Raw genomic sequence first — 19,983 nt, forward strand, 5'->3', positions numbered from 1 at the left:
TTATGCACATGTGGTGGTGGCGTTAGGAAATTCACTGCGTTATAGGAAGGCGGTGATAGTCTAAACATTTTTTTTATAATGACACATCTTAAATCACTCTCCTAATCTGAAAGCAAAAATGTTGATTTTCTAAAAGCAAAGATGGAATAAAATGTAGAAACAGTCCATAGTAACTTTTATTTGTTTTGTTGAACAGAGGAAGCTTTCTGTTATGCTGTATCTCACTGCCATCATTCACTCATTAGAATTCATTATGACATGACTCTACGTAAAAGTCATTATCTCAGGCTCTTCTTCTGGCAAGGTTTCTATCCAGTTAGGGTTCTTCTACAAATATGATGCTCATTATGCACATTCCATGAATTAGTTGAAAATACAGTACTCACTTTCACAAAGATTAACTGATCACCTACTACGTGCTAGCACCATCCCAGTGATTGGTTCTTCAAAATTTATTAATCCCAACATTAACAACACCTTGAATAAATGCTCTCTTTCCATCATACCTTTAATGTATAGCTTTTATAACTGATGAAATCTGTAAGCAGAATATTGACAAAAATCATCAAATTTAAGAAGTCAAACAAAACATATAACAAATGCTTTTAAATCAAAAAAAGCAGCTTTAAACAACATTGAGGATGTTTGAGAACCAAGACCATAAAGGGGCACAAGAGCTGATGAGGCAATATTTAAAAGGAAGTACTAGTAATTAAGTATAGTTAAATTATATCTTTACCACTAGGGCACTTATTGAGATATTTAAAACTGGACAAGAGAAAAACTAAGCTTTAAAGTGTTCAAAATCTGTCAAAGTCTTAGGTGAAATAGTTTTAAAAATCACTGCCATTTAACAAGAAAACAAATACAACTTTCACATGGAACTACACTATAACTTTATGCCATGGGGAAAAAGTCTTAAATAACACAACCCTACCTGTGACTCCATTATTCCAAGATGTGTGAGAAAGACCTGGCCACTAACTGTGTGGCTTGTCAGAGTTTGCTGCAGGAACCCAGAAGATGGCATCAGTGGGTTCAGTCACATCAAAGTCCTGTTGCCAAGTTCTCCCAGTAACTGCTAATAGTCAGACGGCAAAGCACTTTATCAACCACAATAGTACTGGATTTTTAATAGGCTAACATTTTTATAATGCCTCCTAAAATAACTGGAACAGCAGAAGCAAGATTATGGAGTCATATTCTGTTAGTTTCACTTTGAGAAAAGAGGCTTCCTTACTCTCTAGACCATTCTCTAGACCATCTCTAGACTAAAGAGGCTTTGGTTTGAAATTTTCAACAAAACTAGGAAGAAACCAACTCAGAGAAATGGTACGAATAACAGTAAATAATACCAAAATATCCTTTTCAGCCGACTCAAGGGGTGTGAGTTTGAGAAACCCCGGGAGACAGTGAAGAACAGAGAACCCTGGTGTACAGACCAGCCCATGCCTGCTGCATGTTCAGTCGTGGCCACCTCTGTGACCCTGCAGATAGAGCCCGCCAGAGTCCTCTGTCCATGCGATCCTCCAGGCAAGAATGCTGGAGCGGGTTGCCATGCAGGAGATCTTCCCAGCCCCGGGATCAAACCTGCGTCTCGTCTGTCCTGCATTAGCAGGCAGATGCTTTACCACTGCGTCCCTTGGGAAGCCCAGGCACTGTAGTCCATGGTGTCACAAAGAGTTGCACATGACTTAGCAACTGAACAACAACAATCCTTTCCAGATCACAACTTCAAGAACACCATAACCTGATTTATATATTTTAAATATTATGTATGATGTTTGTTCAACAACAGTGGACTAAAGATGAATTACCTCTTCTTGAACTTTATTCTATATACCTTCATCTCTGTGATTCATTCAAGAGGCAAAATTATATACCTAATTAAAAATCTCTGACTTTTCATTGCAGATCAAGGCACATAGGTAAAATCAAAGACTGTTCACCTGTTTGGAATTATTTTTTCACTTGTACAGAAGTTAAACCCATATGGGTGAGGAGATATGGCTGCAGGTCAATAAAGGCTGGAAGCCTATGTCTCTAGATGTCCGATCATTCTATTATTCCATTGATTCCTGCCATCTCTGTTTCCCCCACAGAAAGAGGGCACAAAACCTGTGATTATTTATTATCAAACCTCACTATCTGATGGACTTTCTATTTTCAACTCTTATTTCCCTGCAAGGACACAAGTATAGATGTTCCTGTATAGTGTCAACCGCCTTCATGGGAAGGGTCTTGTTTCTCACTTAAATCTTGCCAATCTCCTCTTGCATCCTTCACAATCCACTACTTCGTATATAGTTACAAGGTACATCAATGATCCCATTTTTCTAGTAAAAAACTTGACTGCTTTCACATGAACTCTATCAAGAGTTGGGAGGGGGCGGGGTGTCTTGCCCTCAAAATGATTTAAAGGAAATAAAACACTTGACTGTTTTGAACTAATCCAACTGCTACATGAAGTACATGCTTTTGCTTATTATAAGTCCCAGGGGACTTGGTTACACTACTGTGTCTTGGCAGCACCCATACGAATGAAATGAAGGGGAAACCAATAAAGGTCATCTGACAATTATCCAATGGCTTCTGAAGAATGACCTGCTGCTACCAATCCTGTTCCTCTAAGACAGATGTCCACCTCACACTCAAACACTGTATTTAAAATTCACTGGTAGCCTGTGCAACTCTCAACAGAGGTGCCAAGAACCAAGTGGACCTGGAGACCGAGATATGATTCTGTCCTTCCTCACGAGACTCCCTACGCAGCAGGCCCAGGAATCCTGGCTGAACTTACGCCAGAGCCAACTCCATTGCTTCTGGTGTGAGGATTAATCAGAGGTGCTCTTTAGGGAAGGCAGCATGTCATAGTCCCTATAAAAAGGAAGTCTGTAATGAAGGATATGTAAAATATGGTTTTAATAACTATATTGCTAACAAATCTCTTTCAGGGTCCTGTTGCAGGGATGAAATATTGGGTTGGCCAAAAGGCTCGTTCAGGTTTTTCTGTAACATCTTACCGAAAAACCCAAATGAACCTTTTCACCAACCCAAAAGAATGCCCTAATTATTTCATAAGTCTAACCATATATTGATGCTTAATTCGGGCATCCATCAGAAATTGATATTTAATTAGAGAGGCATTAAAATTTATGCATAATTTTGTTTTTTCATTCCAAACTAATGCTGCATATACTTAAACTAAATTATCTGAAAAATTAAAATTCAACAGGAATGGAACATTATTAAGTTCATTTCAAAAATGTTGCTGAAAAAAATTCCCATTTTCCTTTGTGTGCTAAATAACCAGCTCACAGAATAGTTTCTGCTTCATTTCGACTTTTCAATTTTTAATGGTAATATTTACCATCAAGTATGAGACACTGTTATATTATTTACATTGATTTCAGTCAATGTGGAATTTAAACATAGTCTCCAGTCATCCAAATCTGAATAAAACAAATTTAAAACTGAAAAGGAAATACCCAATATGTTTCAATACTATGTGAGTTCTACCATTTGTTACCATAGGGTGTTATTGGAGCTCAGTTTCAGAAACAGATGTGATTTATAAAAATAAAATCATGTAAAGCTTGAAATTTGCTAGGAGAGTAGATCTTAAAAGTTCTCATCACAAGTAAAACAAATTTTAAATATGCACAGTGATAGATGTTAACTAAACTTATTCTGGTAATCATTTCACAACATATACATACATCAAATCATTATGTTGCACACCCAAAACCAATACAATGAGTTTATCAATTAAATCTCAGTTTAAAAAAGAAACTCACTCAGAGCTATATTAGCTTAAGTGAAAATAAGGTTACAGTCAGCCTTGCTTCAGAGCATAAAGTGGAATTAATGAAATAGAATTTTTAAAATGATCAAATTCCAGGAATTCATGATTTTTCTGTGCAACATTTGATAAGAACATATTTCAGACTTTAATCATTTATAAACTCTAAATGGGGTAAATATAAAATATATAACTATTAGTGGCATTTTTTTAGAGGTAGATAAGTGCCATTGTACTATATAGAAATTAACACGTTTAGGTTTCTCATTAAGAGAAAAATATCTTACAAGAGGTTCAAAAACAATAAATTTACTTTATGAAAACATGTTGTAAATGTGTGTGACTCTGGACATAAAGATTAAATGTCAGTATAACAGCATAATTCTATTCAAAGCTAAAATACAGTTTATTTATAGTCTAAATCCATTTTTCTCTACACTTGGAGAAGTCTAGCCTCCCATTTAACAAATTAATGTACATCAACAAATGGGCCATTCTTGCATTGGCATTAAGTTTTATAGGTTCTAAAATTTATACTTAAATTATTTTAAAATTTCCCAGTTGAAGGTTTCTTCTGTAATAGATTTTGAAGTGCAATCTCTAAACTTTCTATAAGGCAGATGCCTGAACCACATATAAAATAGACCTAATGCAATGTAAAAATGCATCCTTAATATTTTTTCTCTTATGATAATAATGAAATATGCGTTTCAGGACTAGTTACTAAAGAGATGTAAAATCTTTGGCTCAAATAGCTAACTTGACTTGAAGATCATTATGAATCTGATTAAAGGTTTCAAGTTTTATCCATAACTTCTGAATGGGTCAGTAGCATCTAACACTTTAATCCTTATTGTATTACCTCGGTTTAACTGAACATCAGCATCTGTCCATGTGCAACAAACAGATGGCAGATCTCAGAGGATGTATATTTTCAGCACAGAGACTCCTCTAGGGTGAAGGCTCCCTGATACCCAGTGAAGGCTCCACAGTCAAAACAGAAACAAATCTATTGTCTTAATTTAGAAAAATGTAAAAGGAAACTATATAAGGACAGCTTTTATTTGAGATGATAAAATTCAAACTCCTAAAAACTAAAATACCTTTGAAATTACTGCATTTCCCCCAAAGCATTGGATTGGGGACTAATTGATTTTAGTTACCATCACCACCTACTTGCATGACTTTATGACAGGCAAAAAGTTCTATATCTATTGTTTTTATTTATCAGAATAATGTAATAATTTCTGGCTTAATTCATAGAGTTATCTCAAGGATCAGAGGAAATAAAGCATGCTAAAACCCTCTGAAAAGCATAAAACTCCAAAGGAGTGAATTGTAGATCCATCTTACTTATGAATAAAGTAAAATATAGCAATATTTTAAAAAGCAATCAATTTTTTTAAAAATCAGGTTTATTCCAGAACTATAAGAATGTATCAGCATTAAGAAAGTCATCAATGCAATCCAATAAATAAATAAGCTAAAAGAGAAAAACAATATGATCCTACCTATAAATTCCTCCAAGGTAATACAATATTAATTCCAAAGAAAACACTCAGTAAACTGAAAAAGAAGGTAACTTCCTTTACATGATCAAAATCCTATTTCAGAATCCTAAAGGAAAGATCGTATCAACTGGTAAAGATTTAGAAGAATTCTCATTAAAATTTAAAAAGTAACAAAACAAAAGGCTACTATTTGTTCTACATTTTAACATAATTCTGGGTACTTCCCTCAAAGCAATAAGACAAGGATAAGAAATTAAGCATAATAAATGATAAAGGAAGTGAAAGATCATTACTAGTCACAGAGATGATAATTATTTACCTAGAAAATTCAAAAGAATCAACTGAATATTATTAGAAATAATAAAAGAGATGGTGACAAAATAAAGTATAAATATAAAAAATTAATAGCTTTCTTATACAACAATTTGCTTCTAAATGTAATGGCAGGGATGGGTAGAAGTGAGATGAACCCATTTAAATTAACAACAGATATTGTAAACAAGCCAAGAATAAATTTAACAAGATACATGCAAAAATTACGCATAAAATTTTATTTCATATAAAGTTGAAAAAGAGGGTCAAATAAATGAAAACATTAAAAAAATTACTTACTGGAAAGATAATGCTGGTAAAATTCAAGTTCCACACTAATTAGTAGATAAATACAATAAAATTCTAATGAAAAGCCCAGTGGGATTGTTTCATGGGGTACGGTGAAAGTGGCATTTAAAATAACAAAGGAAACAATATATTAGTCAAGTATTAGTGTTGAAAAATTCACTATTCATTTGAACAAAAAGACAAGTAAATTTCTGTTTCATGCCAGACCTAATAATTATTTTAGACGGATTAAAGATACAATAGGGTTTAGAAGTACTAGAAAAGATGTAACCACATATGTTTCTATAGTTTGGAGTGGGGAAGATCTCTTCTTAAATAAATCAAGGCCACACAAGCCACAGAGGAAAAGACTGATAGATATGAGCCCAAAAAAGCTTAAAACTCTGTCCAATTTTTTTTTTACTCTCAAACTGAAAACTATTTGATATATGCTTCTTAATTTGCAAAATTTGTTCACAAACTAACTTTGGAAAAGATGAATTCACAAAATTATACAACTGTTTCAAAATTAATGAAAAGATGCTCAAACACAAATACTTATATGTACTATAGATACACAAATAAATTTATTAATTTGCACACCAGATTATCAAAGGTTAAAAAAATGTCAGGTTATAGAGAAAAGGGAATTTCTGTATAATGTTAGGTTAGTATAAAATGGAACAACTTTTCCAGAAGGCAATGTGATAAATGTTTTAAAATGTTAAAGATGTGTCTACTTTGATCTAGTAATATCACATTTGAGACTTTATTTTAAGCAAATATTTGAACAAACAGGCAAAGATATAAGTACATGGAAATTCAATGTTACTCTGTGAATAATATTAAGGAAATTAGAAATAAACTAATAAACTAAACACTCATCCCTAGTAAGGACTGGCAAAATAAATTATAACACATTCATGCAAAAAGATTCTATGTAGTTCTTATAAGGGTGACATAGATCTATAAATCTTAAAAGGGACCATCTGTGTGTGGATGTGTGTGTGTATATGTCCTTAAAAAATAGATAATATAAAAGAGTACATATATTATGAGATCACATCACTAATATATAACAAATCTGAAAGGCTCTATTCCAAGTGGTAATAGTGGTTATCTCTAGGGGAAAAGAAGGAGAATTATGAAAATAGTTTTCTCTGTTTTGTTCAAATGATTCAAAATTAACATATATTAGTACATAGTATAAAAAACATATTAAAGATGTTTCCATAGCATTGAGTTCCCTGGTAGCTCAGCTGGTAAAGAATCCACCTGCAGCGCGGGAGACCTGGGTTTGATCCCTGGGTTGGGAAGATCCCCTGGAGGAGGGCATGACCACCCACTCCAGTATTTTTGTGGGGAGAATCCCCATGGACAGAGGAGCCTGGGGGGCTCCAGCCCACAGGGTCTCAAAAAGACATGATGGGCGACTCAGCACACACAGTCCTATAACTACCTCATTAATTATCAGAAAGACAAGTACTTTGTAGAGATAATGATATATATCTATAACGAGTTAACGAGGCATAATTAAAGTGCATTACCTTATTTTTAGGACTTCCCTGGTAGCTCAGCTGGTAAAGAATCCGCCTGCAATACAGGAGAACCCAGTTTGATTCCTGGGTCAGAAAGTTCCCCTGGAGAAGCAATAGGCTACCCACTCCAGTATTCTTGGGCTTCCCTGGTGGCTCAGATGGTAAAGAATCTGCCTGCCATGCAGGAGACCTGGGTTCGAGCCCTGGGTTGGGAAGACCCCTGCAGGAGGGCATGGCAACCCACTCCAGTATTCTTGCCTGGAGAATCCCCATGGACAAAGGAGCCTGGTGGGCTGCAGCCCATGGGGTCACAAAGAGTCGGGATGACTGAGAGACTATGCACACACACACCTTACATTTATGAAAATAATTATACCAATATTATTTTAGTTAAATATAAAACTTTATATATTTATTATTCTTAGGACTGGCCAATGTGTTTCTATTACAGTATGACAAAATATCCCCTAAACATGATAAATCTTTGATTTGGAAATTATTTTAGAATCTTACACTTTAGAACTACTGACTTTAATTCATGTATGAATGTGGAATTGGACCATAAAGAAAGCTGAGCACCGAAGAACTGATGCTTTGGAACTGTGGTGTTGGAGAAGACTCTAGAGAGTCCCTTGGACTGCAAAGAGATCAAACCAGACAATCCTAAAGGAAATCAGTCCTGAATATTCATTGGAAGGACTGATGCTGAAGCTGAAGCGCCAATACTTTGGCCACCGGATGTGAAGAACTGACTCACTGGAAAAGACCCTGTTGCTGGGAGATTGAAGGCAGGAGGAAAAGGGGACAACAGAAGATGAGATGGTGGGATGGTATCACTGACTCGGTGAACATGAGTCTGAGCAAACTCTGGGAGTTGGTAATGGACAGGGAGGCCTGGTGTGCTGCAGTCCACGGAGTCACAAAGAGTCAGACACGGCTAAGTGACTGAACTGACTTTAATTAGCCTTGGTGAAAGCAGTGTTCAAAGCATAATGCAATTTTGCAGGGTATCTGTAAAATTAACCTCATTAGTACTTAAACAATCAATTTAATGAAAATGTATAGTATATCTCCTTTTGAATCAGACTTTTGCTACCTCTAAGCTTTGAGAATAAATATAAGTAGATGAATGTTCCCAGAGGAAGAAAAGAAGATTAAACTGAGATTTCCTGACTAGTTGTTTAAATCAATTGATTTCAATTAAATGCACTCCACTGATAATGAGATTCAAATCTGCTGTATTAAATTAGGAATTAACTATGCTTCAGAGAAATTGGATTCAGTAAGAATTCCATGTAGATTACAAGAAATTTAATCTTTCAGAGAACACATCCTAATTATCAAATTTTCAATAGTTTTCATTAAATACAAAGTGTAGCCCTACAAGTTCTCCTGTAGCTTTGGCCTAATCCTCTATTTTCACATCTAGATATGGGTTTCAAATTTGCCTTTGTGTTTTATACTCAACTCATTCTCTCTCTCTCCTTTTTTTTTTTTTTTTTTTTTGGAAGACAGAGTACACAAAAGTATCTTTTATTGTTTCCTAATCCATATTTCCAGTAGTCATGCATGGATGTGAGAGTTGGACTATAAAGAAAGCTGAGCACTGAAGAATTGATGCTTTTGAACTGTGGTTTGGAGAAGATTCTTGAGAGTCCCTTGGACTACAAGGAGATCCAACTAGTCCATCCTAAAGGAAATCAGTCCTGAATGTTCACTGGAAGGACTGATGCTGAAGATGAAACTCTAATACTTTGGCCACCTGATATGAAGAACTGACTCATTGGAAAAGACCCTGCTGCTGGGAAAGATTGAAGGCAGGAGGAGAAGGAGACGACAGAGGAAGAGATGGCTGGATGGCATCACCAACTTGATGGACACGAGTTTGAGTAAGCTCCGAGAGTTGGTGATGGACAGGGAAAGCCTGGCGTGTTGCAGTCCACAAAGAGTTGGACATGACTGAGCAACCGAACTGAATCCATATTTCTTTATTGCTTTAATTATAGCAAGAGTCCCTTCTTTAATATAGGTTTCTTACCTAAACTCAACTGACCCAAATTCACAAAGTTGTTTCTGTACATCTTTGCCACTTAAAACACTCTTCTACTAACTACACTTAACTTTCTACATTTAACTTGTGAATCTTAGGAAATTTAGCTTATGAACCTAATATTCTAACTTGAATGCTACTTAAAATAGCAAATATTCTTCTGAATCATTTTTAGACTTTCAGGAAAAATAATATTTGTCAATATGTTAAAATACACTACATCTGCTCAATAACCACCAGGATGATTGCCTCATGAGAATATAATCTGCAGTATGAGAATATAATCATAAGAAACAACAAGCAATGTAACTAGGATAAAAATGCTCTCATCCCATGTAAATCTGAGCCAGTTTCAGTTGAAATACAATGAGTCAATTACAGTGCATATTCCTAAGCTTTGTCTCACTGTTTTAAAAGACTGCCAGGTAGCTTGCTTTCTTGGCACTAAGAGAAGTTTACAAAACCCTATGAAATTTGAAATAGTTAGACTTGCTCATCTTAGCAGTTTTAAAAATGGGATGAACGTCACAGCCTTTTACAGGACTGTAAATTAGCACATACTGATCTCTAGGTTATCAATTTCTCTGAACACAAAGATATTTAAAACACAATTTGAATTATGTGGGGTTTTTGTTGTTGTTATATAAGATCATTAGTTTTACTAAAAAGCTTTGCATTCCCATTTGTTGATGAAACTGACTGGCACACCTCTGAGAAGATAAGTTTCTTATACACCTACTAATGTTCTCTGAAAAGGATAAGATATTTTATCCCAAGGAGAGTAAATCCCATGGTGAAGAAATAAAAGAAAAATATTCACAACTCAGATTCTTCTTTAGTACTTAAATCATAAAAGGATCATGGGCAGCATGGATTCCAAGTCATGCTGGGTCAGTTAAATTAAATTTGTCTCAAAATAATGCTTCATCTCTTAGATCTCATTTATATTGCCAGTAAAAAGAAAATTAAAGTCACGTATTACTGTAAAACCGGTAGAATGACAGGGAAATAAAATAATTAATGAAGCCATTTAAAATCTATAACCTTTTTCTTAAAATAGCATTTCTACTAAACACTTCACAATGAAAAGGCATAATAATTTACAAACAGCTTAGAGATTAATCTCTAACTAATTTCTTTAGAAAAAGAGGCTTGACGCACAGCATATTTAAAGTTAATTAGTATTGCTATCAGGAAAGCTTGTAAAGAATTAAAAAGTAAATCCACAATGAATTCACTACATTTACTTTCATAATATCATCCCTAGGTGATTTCTTAATAGTAATTTTATATATTGAATGAAAGTAACAGCTAGCCCTACCTATGAGAGTGGCTAAGTTCATTATTCTCCAAGTAAAACCACTTTCTGTTTATAAATGAAAATCAAAATAAAGAGTGTAAGAGCATCTCACATTTTTAAGAAGTTTTATACTTTGCAAAGGGCTTCCACATTTGTCTTCTTATGAAATCGCCACAAGATTTTAAAGGTGAGAAAATCCAAGACACAAAAGGACTTGCCAAAAACATGTAAAGCAGTGGCAGAGTGAATGCTAAACCCAGATATTCCTATTCCTGGTTGAAGTTTTTTCTATAAACTCACACTACCTCTGCATCTTACTGCTTCACGTTTCTAGTTCCCAGGGTATGTTCTCACCCCTTCACCTGGGTGAGGAATGCAAATTTTACAACTCCAGCTATTTTCTCTCACCCAATGCCAGATAATGGGAACTGACTGTCATTTTAACTAGTTATCTCCTCCCAACCGTGCTATTTTACTTGGTAAAAATGTCCCTCAAGAAGGACGACCACAAAAAAAGGATATGTATGGAAAGTAATTTTGCAGTATTTTTAATCCTTTCAAGATAAATTTATGGAACCTCTGTAGGAGACATAGGAAACTCGGGTTCAATCCCTGGGTCAGAAAGTTTCCTTGGGGAAGGAAATAGCAACCCACTCCAGCATTCGTGCCTGGAAAATCCTGTGGACGGAAAAGCCCGACAGTCACAAAGAGTCGGACATGGCTGAGCACGTACACATGCAGCTTAGTGTCAGGGACTCATTCAAGTGAATAGGCAGGCACTCAGCTTGGAAATAGGTGCACTGCAATGTCACCTGCAGTAGAAAGATATGTTAAAAATCAAACAAACATATGATTAAAATTATTTTTAAAATGCTCTGAAAGAAAGTATTTTAGGTACAGTGGCTAATTTAGATTCGAGTGGGGTCCTAACATTCCCTTGAGGAACTGACATTTAAACTAGGCAACCTGCCAGACAAATAGTGTGGGAAGAGTACTCTATGCAGAAGAAACAACATGGGAAGATCCTAAAGTGAATACAGTACTGCAGACCAGTGTAGCAAATGTGTGGTGAGAGAAGGGGAAAAAAATAAAGCTGAAGGAGCAGGCGGAAGGCAAGTCAGATGAGGCTGTGAAAGCCATTTCTGAAAAATCTGGCGTTTATGCCATGTAGATTTTAAGCCAGAAAGGTGAAAGTTCATACATTAAAAATATCTCTAACTGCTGGATAATGAATTTGGGGATACTGAACTATCAAGGAAGATATCCTTTAGATGGTGATTGCAGGAGATCCAAGTGTACTAAGTGGGGTGGGAATAAGAGGGAAGTGGGGTTTTTGAGGATTTACTGGAACTGGAATGGAAAATGAGAAAAGGAAGAAGGGGCTACCACAGATGACCCCCAGATCTCTGGTTTGAGCAATGAGGAGGCTGGAGTAGTTAAGACCAGAAAAGGAGATTTGTGAGTGGCTCTGGAGGTGTTGAGAATAAAGTTGCAAAAAGAGGACCAGACCTCAGGACATAAATTTGGGAACTGTCAGGTCATTTGTGGTATCTAAAGCCATAGGACTGGGTGAAATAACTTTAGGGGGGAAAAGGCAAAATAAAAAGAGAAGCATATCTAGCACTGACCTTTGGGAAAGTATATTTTGAGATCACTTACAAAGGAGATGAATAATGAAAGCCAAAGCAGTAGGAGGAAGCCAGAAGAGTATGTTGTCATGACAGCCAAGAAAAGAGAACATTCTAAGAAGGAAGGCGTGGCCAGCTGTGGTGAATGCTGGTAAGAGGTCTAGGAAGATGGAAAGAGCTGTCCGCTAGATTTGATAACATGAAAGCTCTTGGTGGTTTTAGAGTGGGCAGTGTCAGCAGAGTGGTGGCACAGTGGATACAGAGAATAGAAAGCAGTAGATTGAAGAATTAATGTGTAGAGAACACAAAAGTTTGGCTGAGGAAAGGTGTTGAGAGAAAAAGCAATGGCTGGAAAAGAGATAGGAATCAAAGAGGTTTTTAATTTGTTTTTGCTCTTGTACCAGGGGGGAAAAGAGAGTAATAGAAGATATGTACAATGAGGTGTGGGGAAGATAAATGAGTAGAGGGATAGAAAGAGATCCAGAGCTCAAGTGGAGGAAATAGTTTTAATAGCAGAAATTATAACAGGAAAGAAAAAGATGAGTGCTGAAATAAGTAGGGGAAGGAAATGAGTAGTGGCAAAATATGAGATGTCCCATTTGGTGCCTCCCAGTTTATCTCTAAAGAATAAGGCAAAGTCATTCACTGAGGATGGTGATTGGGAGGGTAGGGAAAATCAGAGATTTGACAAGAGTGGATACAGTCGGGTTAATTTTGCTGGCGCATCCCCCATTCACCTTCCTATTCCTCATTTGCAATCTATGGTCTAGAGAGGGAACTGACATTTCACTCCCCTCCCTTTCAACCTAGATCCTAAGGTGGGCTTGCCCACGTCTGCTCAACTGACGCATTCACCTCTTTTGCATTAGTCATTGTTTCAACCCAGTGAAACCCAACTGCAGAACTTCTGATGAGATCACTGGGAAAGCAGCACACTGTTTCCTTTGGGGCTTCTAACATGTGGGATGCAAGTCTGACAACCGTCGTTATCCCATCTGGGAAGAAACCTGGGGAACAGAGAATGAAAAAGAGAGAGAAAAAGAGCTAGATACTCCCAGACACCAGCATCCGAGCCAATATCCCTCTCTGCTTGAGAGAGTATGCATATGTGGTTTGAATTGTTGACATGTGCAAGCAAAGGCATCCCAATTGATATAGAGTGATATTAATGCCTGTGGTGAGTGAGAGAGTAACTTACTAGAAAAATGATTGTCAGGCATTGCTGAGGTTCCATTTGGCTTCTGGTTGTCATGAATTTGTGGTGATATCAGTAACCTCAGGATTCCCACTACGTGCTAAGTCATTTCCATTGTGTCTGACTCTTTATGACTCCATGGACTGTAGCCCACCAGGCTCTGCTGTCCAGGGGACTCTCCAGGTAAGCATACTGGAGTGGGTTGCCGTGCCCTCTTCCACGGGATCTTCCTGATCCAGGGATCAAACCCATATCTCTTCTGTCCCCTGCATTGGCAGGCGGGTTCTTTACCACTAGCACCATGTGGGAAAGTTAGGATTTCCACTAGATAAATCAAATTTCTTGAAATTTTTTGTCATAATACCAACCCACTGATACTTAATACAATTAGCAATTTGATATAATTATGACTATTATATACTAAAAACAAATAAGCTATTTAAAAACAAAAGTAATATAAGAGAATGAAAAGGTAAGATTGGGAGAAAATATTTGCACAGACATGTTCGATAAAGGACTGTAAAACAAAATGTTTAAAGAAACACTTTAAAGTCAATAATAAGAAAACAAAAACTCAATTAAAAAATGGGCCAAAGACCTTCACAGACATCTCATCAGAGAAGATATATAGATGAAAAGTAAGATGTTCCACATCATATATCATCAGAGAAATGCAAATTAAAAAACAATGAAATAACACACCTATCAGAATGGTCAAAGTGCAAAACGCTGACAACAGGAAATGCTAGCAAGGATACGGAGCAACAGAAACTCTCACGCACTGGTGGTGGAATGCAAACGGTACAGCCACTTTGGAAGACAGTTTGGTGGTTTCTTAAAAAGCTAAATATAGTCTTACCGTGAAAGTGAAAGTCACTCAGTCGTGTCCGACTCTTTGTAAACCCATGGACTATAGAGTCCATGGAATTCTCCAGGCTGGCCTGGAGTGGGTAGCCTTTCCCTTCTCCAGGGGATCTTCCCAATCTGGGGATCAAACCCAGGTCTCCTGCATTGCAGGTGGATTCTTTACCAGCTGAGCCACAAGGGAAGCCCAAGAATACTGGAGTGGATAGCCTATCCCTTCTCCAGTGGATCTTCCCAACCCAGGAATCATCTCCTACATTGCAGGTGAATTCTTTACCAACTGAGCTATCAGGGAAGCACAAGCCTTACCATGTGGTCCAGCAGTCGCATCCTCGGTACTTACCCAGAGGACCTGAACACTTCTGTCTATACTAAAACCTACACAAGAATATTTATATTAGCTATACTCATGGTTGCCCAAACTTGGAACTGACCAAGATGTCTTTCAGTAGGTGAATAGTTAAATAAACTGTGAGACATCCAGACAATGGAATATTATTCAGTGCCAAAAAGGAATGAAAAGACGTGTGTGTGTGTTCAGTTGCTCAGTCATCTCTGACTCTGCAATCCCATGGACTCCAGGCTCCTCTGTCCATGGGATTCCCCAGGCAAGAATACTGTAGTGAGCTGCCATTTCCTTCTCCAGGGGATCTTTCCTACCCAGAGATCAAACCTGAATCTCTTATATATCCTGCATTTGCAGGCAGATTCTTAACCACTAAAATGCATATTGCTAAGTGAAAGAAGTCAAAGTGAAAACACTACACTGTATATGGAAAATCACTGAATTTCCTTTTAATTTGCTGTTTAATTTTAACAGTATTTCCCTTGTCTAAAGTTTAAAGAAATTCGGACACCTTATGTTCGACAAAGGAGGCAAGAATATACAATGGAAAAAAGACAACCTCTTTAACAAGTGGTGCTGGGAAAACTGGTCAACCACTTGTAAAAGAATGAACTAGAACACTTTCTAACACCATGCACAAAAATAAACTCAAAATGCATTTAAGATCTAAATGTAAGGCCAGAAACTATAAAACTCCTAGAGGAGAACATAGGCAAAACACTCTCTGACATAAATCACAGAAAGATCCTCTATGGCCCACCGCCTAGAATATTGGAAATAAAAGCAAAACTAAACAAATGGGACCTAATGAAACTTAAAAGCTTTTGCACAACAAAGGAAACTATAAGCAAGGCGAAAAGAGAGCCTTCAGATTGAGAGAAAATAATAGCAAACAAAGCAACAGACAAAGGATTAATCTCAAAAATATACAAGCAACTCCTGCAGCTCAATTCCAGAAAAATAAATGACCCAATCAAAAAATGGGCCAAAGATCTAAACAGACATTTCTCCAAAGAAGACATACAGATGGCTAACAAACACATGAAAAGATGCTCAACATCACTCATTATCAGAGAAATGCAAATCAAAACCACAATGAGGTACCATTACACGCCAGTCAGGATGGCTGCTATCCAAAAGTCTACAAGCAACAAATGCTGAAGAGGGTGTGGAGAAAAGGGAGCCCTCTTACACTGTTGGTGGGAATGCAAACTAGTACAGCCTTTATGGAAAACAGTGTGGAGATTCCTTAAAAAACTGGAAATAGAACTGCCATATGACCCAGCAATACCACTTCGGGGCATACACACTGAGGAAACCAGATCTGAAAGAGACACGTGCACCCCAATGTTCATCGCAGCACTGTTTATAATAGCCAGGACATGGAAGCAACCTAGATGCCCATCAGCAGATGAATGGATAAGGAAGCTGTGGTACATATACACCATGGAATATTACTCAGCCATTAAAAAGAATTCATTTGAATCAGTTCTAATGAGATGGATGAAACTGGAGCCTATTATACAGAGTGAAGTAAGCCAGAAAGATAAAGACCAATACAGTATACTAACGCATATATATGGAATTTAGAAAGATGGTAACGATAACCATACATGCAAGACAGAAAAAGAGGCACAGATGTATAGAAGAGACTTTTGGACTCTATGGCAGAAGGCGAGGGTGGGATGATCTGAGAGAACAGCACTGAAACATGTATATTATCTAGGGTGAAACAGATCACCAGCCCAGGCTGGATGCATGAGACAAGTGCTCGGGCCTGTGCACTGGGAAGACCCAGAGGGATGGGGTGGGGAGGGAGGTGGGAGGGGGGTTCAGGATGGGGAACACACGTAAATCCATGACTGATTCATGTCAATGCATGGCAAAAACCACTACAATATTGTAAAGTAATTAGCCTCCAACTAATAAATGAAGAAAAAATAAAGTTTAAAGAAATTCAACTTAAATGTAAAAAGGATATAATATGAGATCACTCAGTGTCTTAACGCCATCTAACTGGCAAAAGGTAAATTAAGGAAATGGTTTTCTTCTACATTTGTGCCCAACATGAGGCAGAGACTGATATTTGTCTATAGTTTAACCAAGGGAAAACAATCCCTATAAATTCTATTAAATTATTTAGCAGCCACAAACAGATGCGATAATTCATTGTCAGTGAAACAAATCATTTTCTCTCTTCTCTCTCAGTGCCAAGAAAGCAAACATTCACAGGCGCTCCATCAGAATCTTGCATAAAGCCAAACAATACAACTCTTTTATGAATGACAAAGGAAACATACATAAATAGAGTGACAAATAATGAGTCATTATTCGCCAGATATTTGAAGAGGCTTTTTTTTTTTTGAAGAGGATTTTTAAAGAACCAATCTGAAGAATATGGGGGAAATTTTACTAAGATTCTAAATGTAAAACTCACTTCATTGAATTGACATTTATCAAGAAATCACTGGACAGAACTCTGTGAGAAAAAGATGTGAAATAGCTTTTTCTGACTTTCTTAATCATGTGGACTGGAAAAGTGATTAGTGTTACCAATCCTGGGTTGAGAATATGCTCAGACTAAAGAAATTTTCTAAACTGAGAAAAGACGTTTCCTAGAGAACTTTCCTTTTATAAAGGCTTTCTGGCAAGGTGATACCTAAACCAGTCCAGAGAAGACTATCTCAGAAGAAGCAAAATTTCTCTCTCTACTAGTGTTACATCCTAAAAATTGTCCCTCATTCCTCCAAATAATGAAAGAGTGCTTCTTTCTGTACTAATCTCAGAGGATTTTGAGCATTCCACTAGTCCCACAGTGGCAGGATGTACATAATATATGCATCTGCCTTCTTAAAAAAGAAATCTGTGCTGCCTCCCTAGTCTTTTATTTTGCATTTGTAGTTTCTAGTCTTATGTCTTCTCACTGTCCCTATGCTGTTTTGCCCCCTGATCTGGGGACTTCTGTGGGGCTCTGTGAATTTTCAATATTCACAGACATAAGCAAATCTGTCCATCTAACATATGCTACTGGTCATGCCGAATAGTCTCCAGGTGGGTAAACCAGTTGGACACAGCTGAGTGACTGAGCATACGATGAGCACAGGCAGACTAGGGCAGACATAATGCGCAGTATCTTCTATGTGTCATAGAGAAGCTGGTGTTGGTTCCTGGGCCAGAAAGACACCTGCCCAGCCTAGTAATGACTCTATCTCCATATTCTTCCCCATGCCCACGGTCCCCTGCAGTCATTTGTTCCAACAGTTCACACACCTGAAGATAAATGGGTGCTCTTTTGTCTGCAAAACATAAAGACTTTCATTCAGTCTTTGCTTTAACTTAGTTACAATGTTACAGAAGGAAGTACCATCTTAAATGAGTCACCATACAACTTTGGTATATTTTGGCAAGACTAAGATAGTACTCTCCTTGTGGGCCAGGAAGCAAATTTTGCTTAAATTTTCAACCATAAGACTATCAAAGGAATGAGGTTAGTAGGAATCAACAGCTTCTTAGATTTGGTAGTCAAAATTATAGTTACAATATTTTAATTGTAGCTATGTCTTAAATTGTGGCTAAATCATCAAATAGAGAGTAAACACACAGAAAGTTCATTGTTATTTGCACTGTAATATGGACAAAATTAACGTCCAAAAGAGGATAAAATGGACAGATTTTAAGTTGCAAGCTAACCTGTAAATCATTGAATTAAGGAATTCAGTCTGCTGGTTAAAGCAGAAAACTCTAGTCAGGAAATCTAACCTACAAACTAGCTACAATGAGCCAGAATAACATGAACAAACAAATATAAGGTACTGTAACAGGAGCTCCGGAGAAGGTAATGGCACCCCACTCCAGTACTCTTGCCTGGAAAATCCCATGGACGGAGGAGCCTGGAAGGCTGCAGTCCATGGGGTCGCGAACAGTCAGACAGTCAGACACGACTGAGCGACTTCACTTTCACTTTTCACTTTTATGCATTGGAGAAGGAAATGGCAACCCACTCCAGTGTTCTTGCCTGGAGAATCCCAGGGATGGGGTCACGTAGAGTAGGACACGACTGAAGTGACTTAGCAGTAGCAGCAGCAACAGGAGCTCACAAAGATAAGGATTTTGTTTTTGTTTTGCTCATTGCTCCATCTTTAGTATCTAATATTATTACAGTAAATTCCTTATTTTCAAGTTTATTGCCTATCTCCCAGCGCTCCCTGAGAGTAGATGTCCCTGGTACCCAGGACCATGCCTGGCATGTTGTAATCACTCGATAAACACTAAATAAAAGCTTGGAGAAATCCCTTTGTTGTTGTTTAGTTGCTACGTCATCTCCAATTCTTTGAGACCCCATGGACTGAAGTCCACCAGGCTCCTCTGTCCATGGGATTTTCCAGGTTAGAATATCTGGGTAGGTTGCCATTTCCTTCTCCAAGGGATCTTCCTGACCCAGGGACTGAACTCACGTCTCCTGCATTGGCAGCTGGATTGTTTATCTCTGGACCACCAGGGAAGCCACAGCTGTATGCTATGATTATTATTATTAGCTTACTAGGCATTTACTATACTGCAGGCACTGTACTAAGGGCCCTGCCTGAGAGGGAGAAGCAAGATTTGAACCCAGGCATTTGATGCCTGGGGTTCTTTCTCTTTAATAGCTATTCCTGGAGTTCAGTTCCATGAGACTACTATCTCCATATAACATTTACTTTCTACATGATCATTGAATTTTTGCATTCAAATTGGCTTTTCTTTCTCATATCATGATAAAAAAAATACTACTTCATGAGAAACTATGGAACAAAGTGAAAGTGAAAGTGAAGTCGTGTCCGACTCTTTGTGACCCCACGGACTGTAGCCTACCAGGCTCCTCTGTCCATGGGATTTTCCAGGCAGAAATACTGGAGTGGGTTGCCATTTCCTCCTCCTGGAGATCTTCCCTACCCAGGGATTGAACCCGGGTCTCCCGCATTATAGGCAGATGCTTTACCGTCTGAGCCACCAGCGAAGGCTATGAAACAAAGCCCATGTTTAATGTGATGACCATATTTCTTTCTTGGGACTCAACTAAATGTACAATTATCACATTAGTCACATGTGTAAGGAGAGCAGGTAGCAGTGATTTTATCCTCAACTGACATGGGAAACAGCTCTCAGAAGA

The 19,983-nt window shown here is 37.5% G+C and overlaps 1 protein-coding gene across 2 annotated transcripts in view; it reads right to left on the reverse strand.

The window, feature by feature from the left end:
• PLCL1 (phospholipase C like 1 (inactive)) overlaps positions 1–19,983 on the reverse strand; it is a 351,938-nt gene that overhangs the window by 82,720 nt on the left and 249,235 nt on the right. The window contains exon 2 of one of the 2 annotated variants that reach the window (XM_043445004.1): positions 7,461–7,506. The exons of the other annotated variant lie outside the window; for it this stretch is intronic. Within the exon in view, the coding sequence (XP_043300939.1) occupies positions 7,461–7,506 (46 nt within the window). The remainder of the gene's footprint in view (positions 1–7,460; positions 7,507–19,983) is intronic. 2 annotated transcript variants of the gene reach the window in all.

This window comes from Cervus canadensis, chromosome 24 (genome assembly GCF_019320065.1).
Source record: "Cervus canadensis isolate Bull #8, Minnesota chromosome 24, ASM1932006v1, whole genome shotgun sequence".
NCBI lineage: Eukaryota > Metazoa > Chordata > Mammalia > Artiodactyla > Cervidae > Cervus > Cervus canadensis.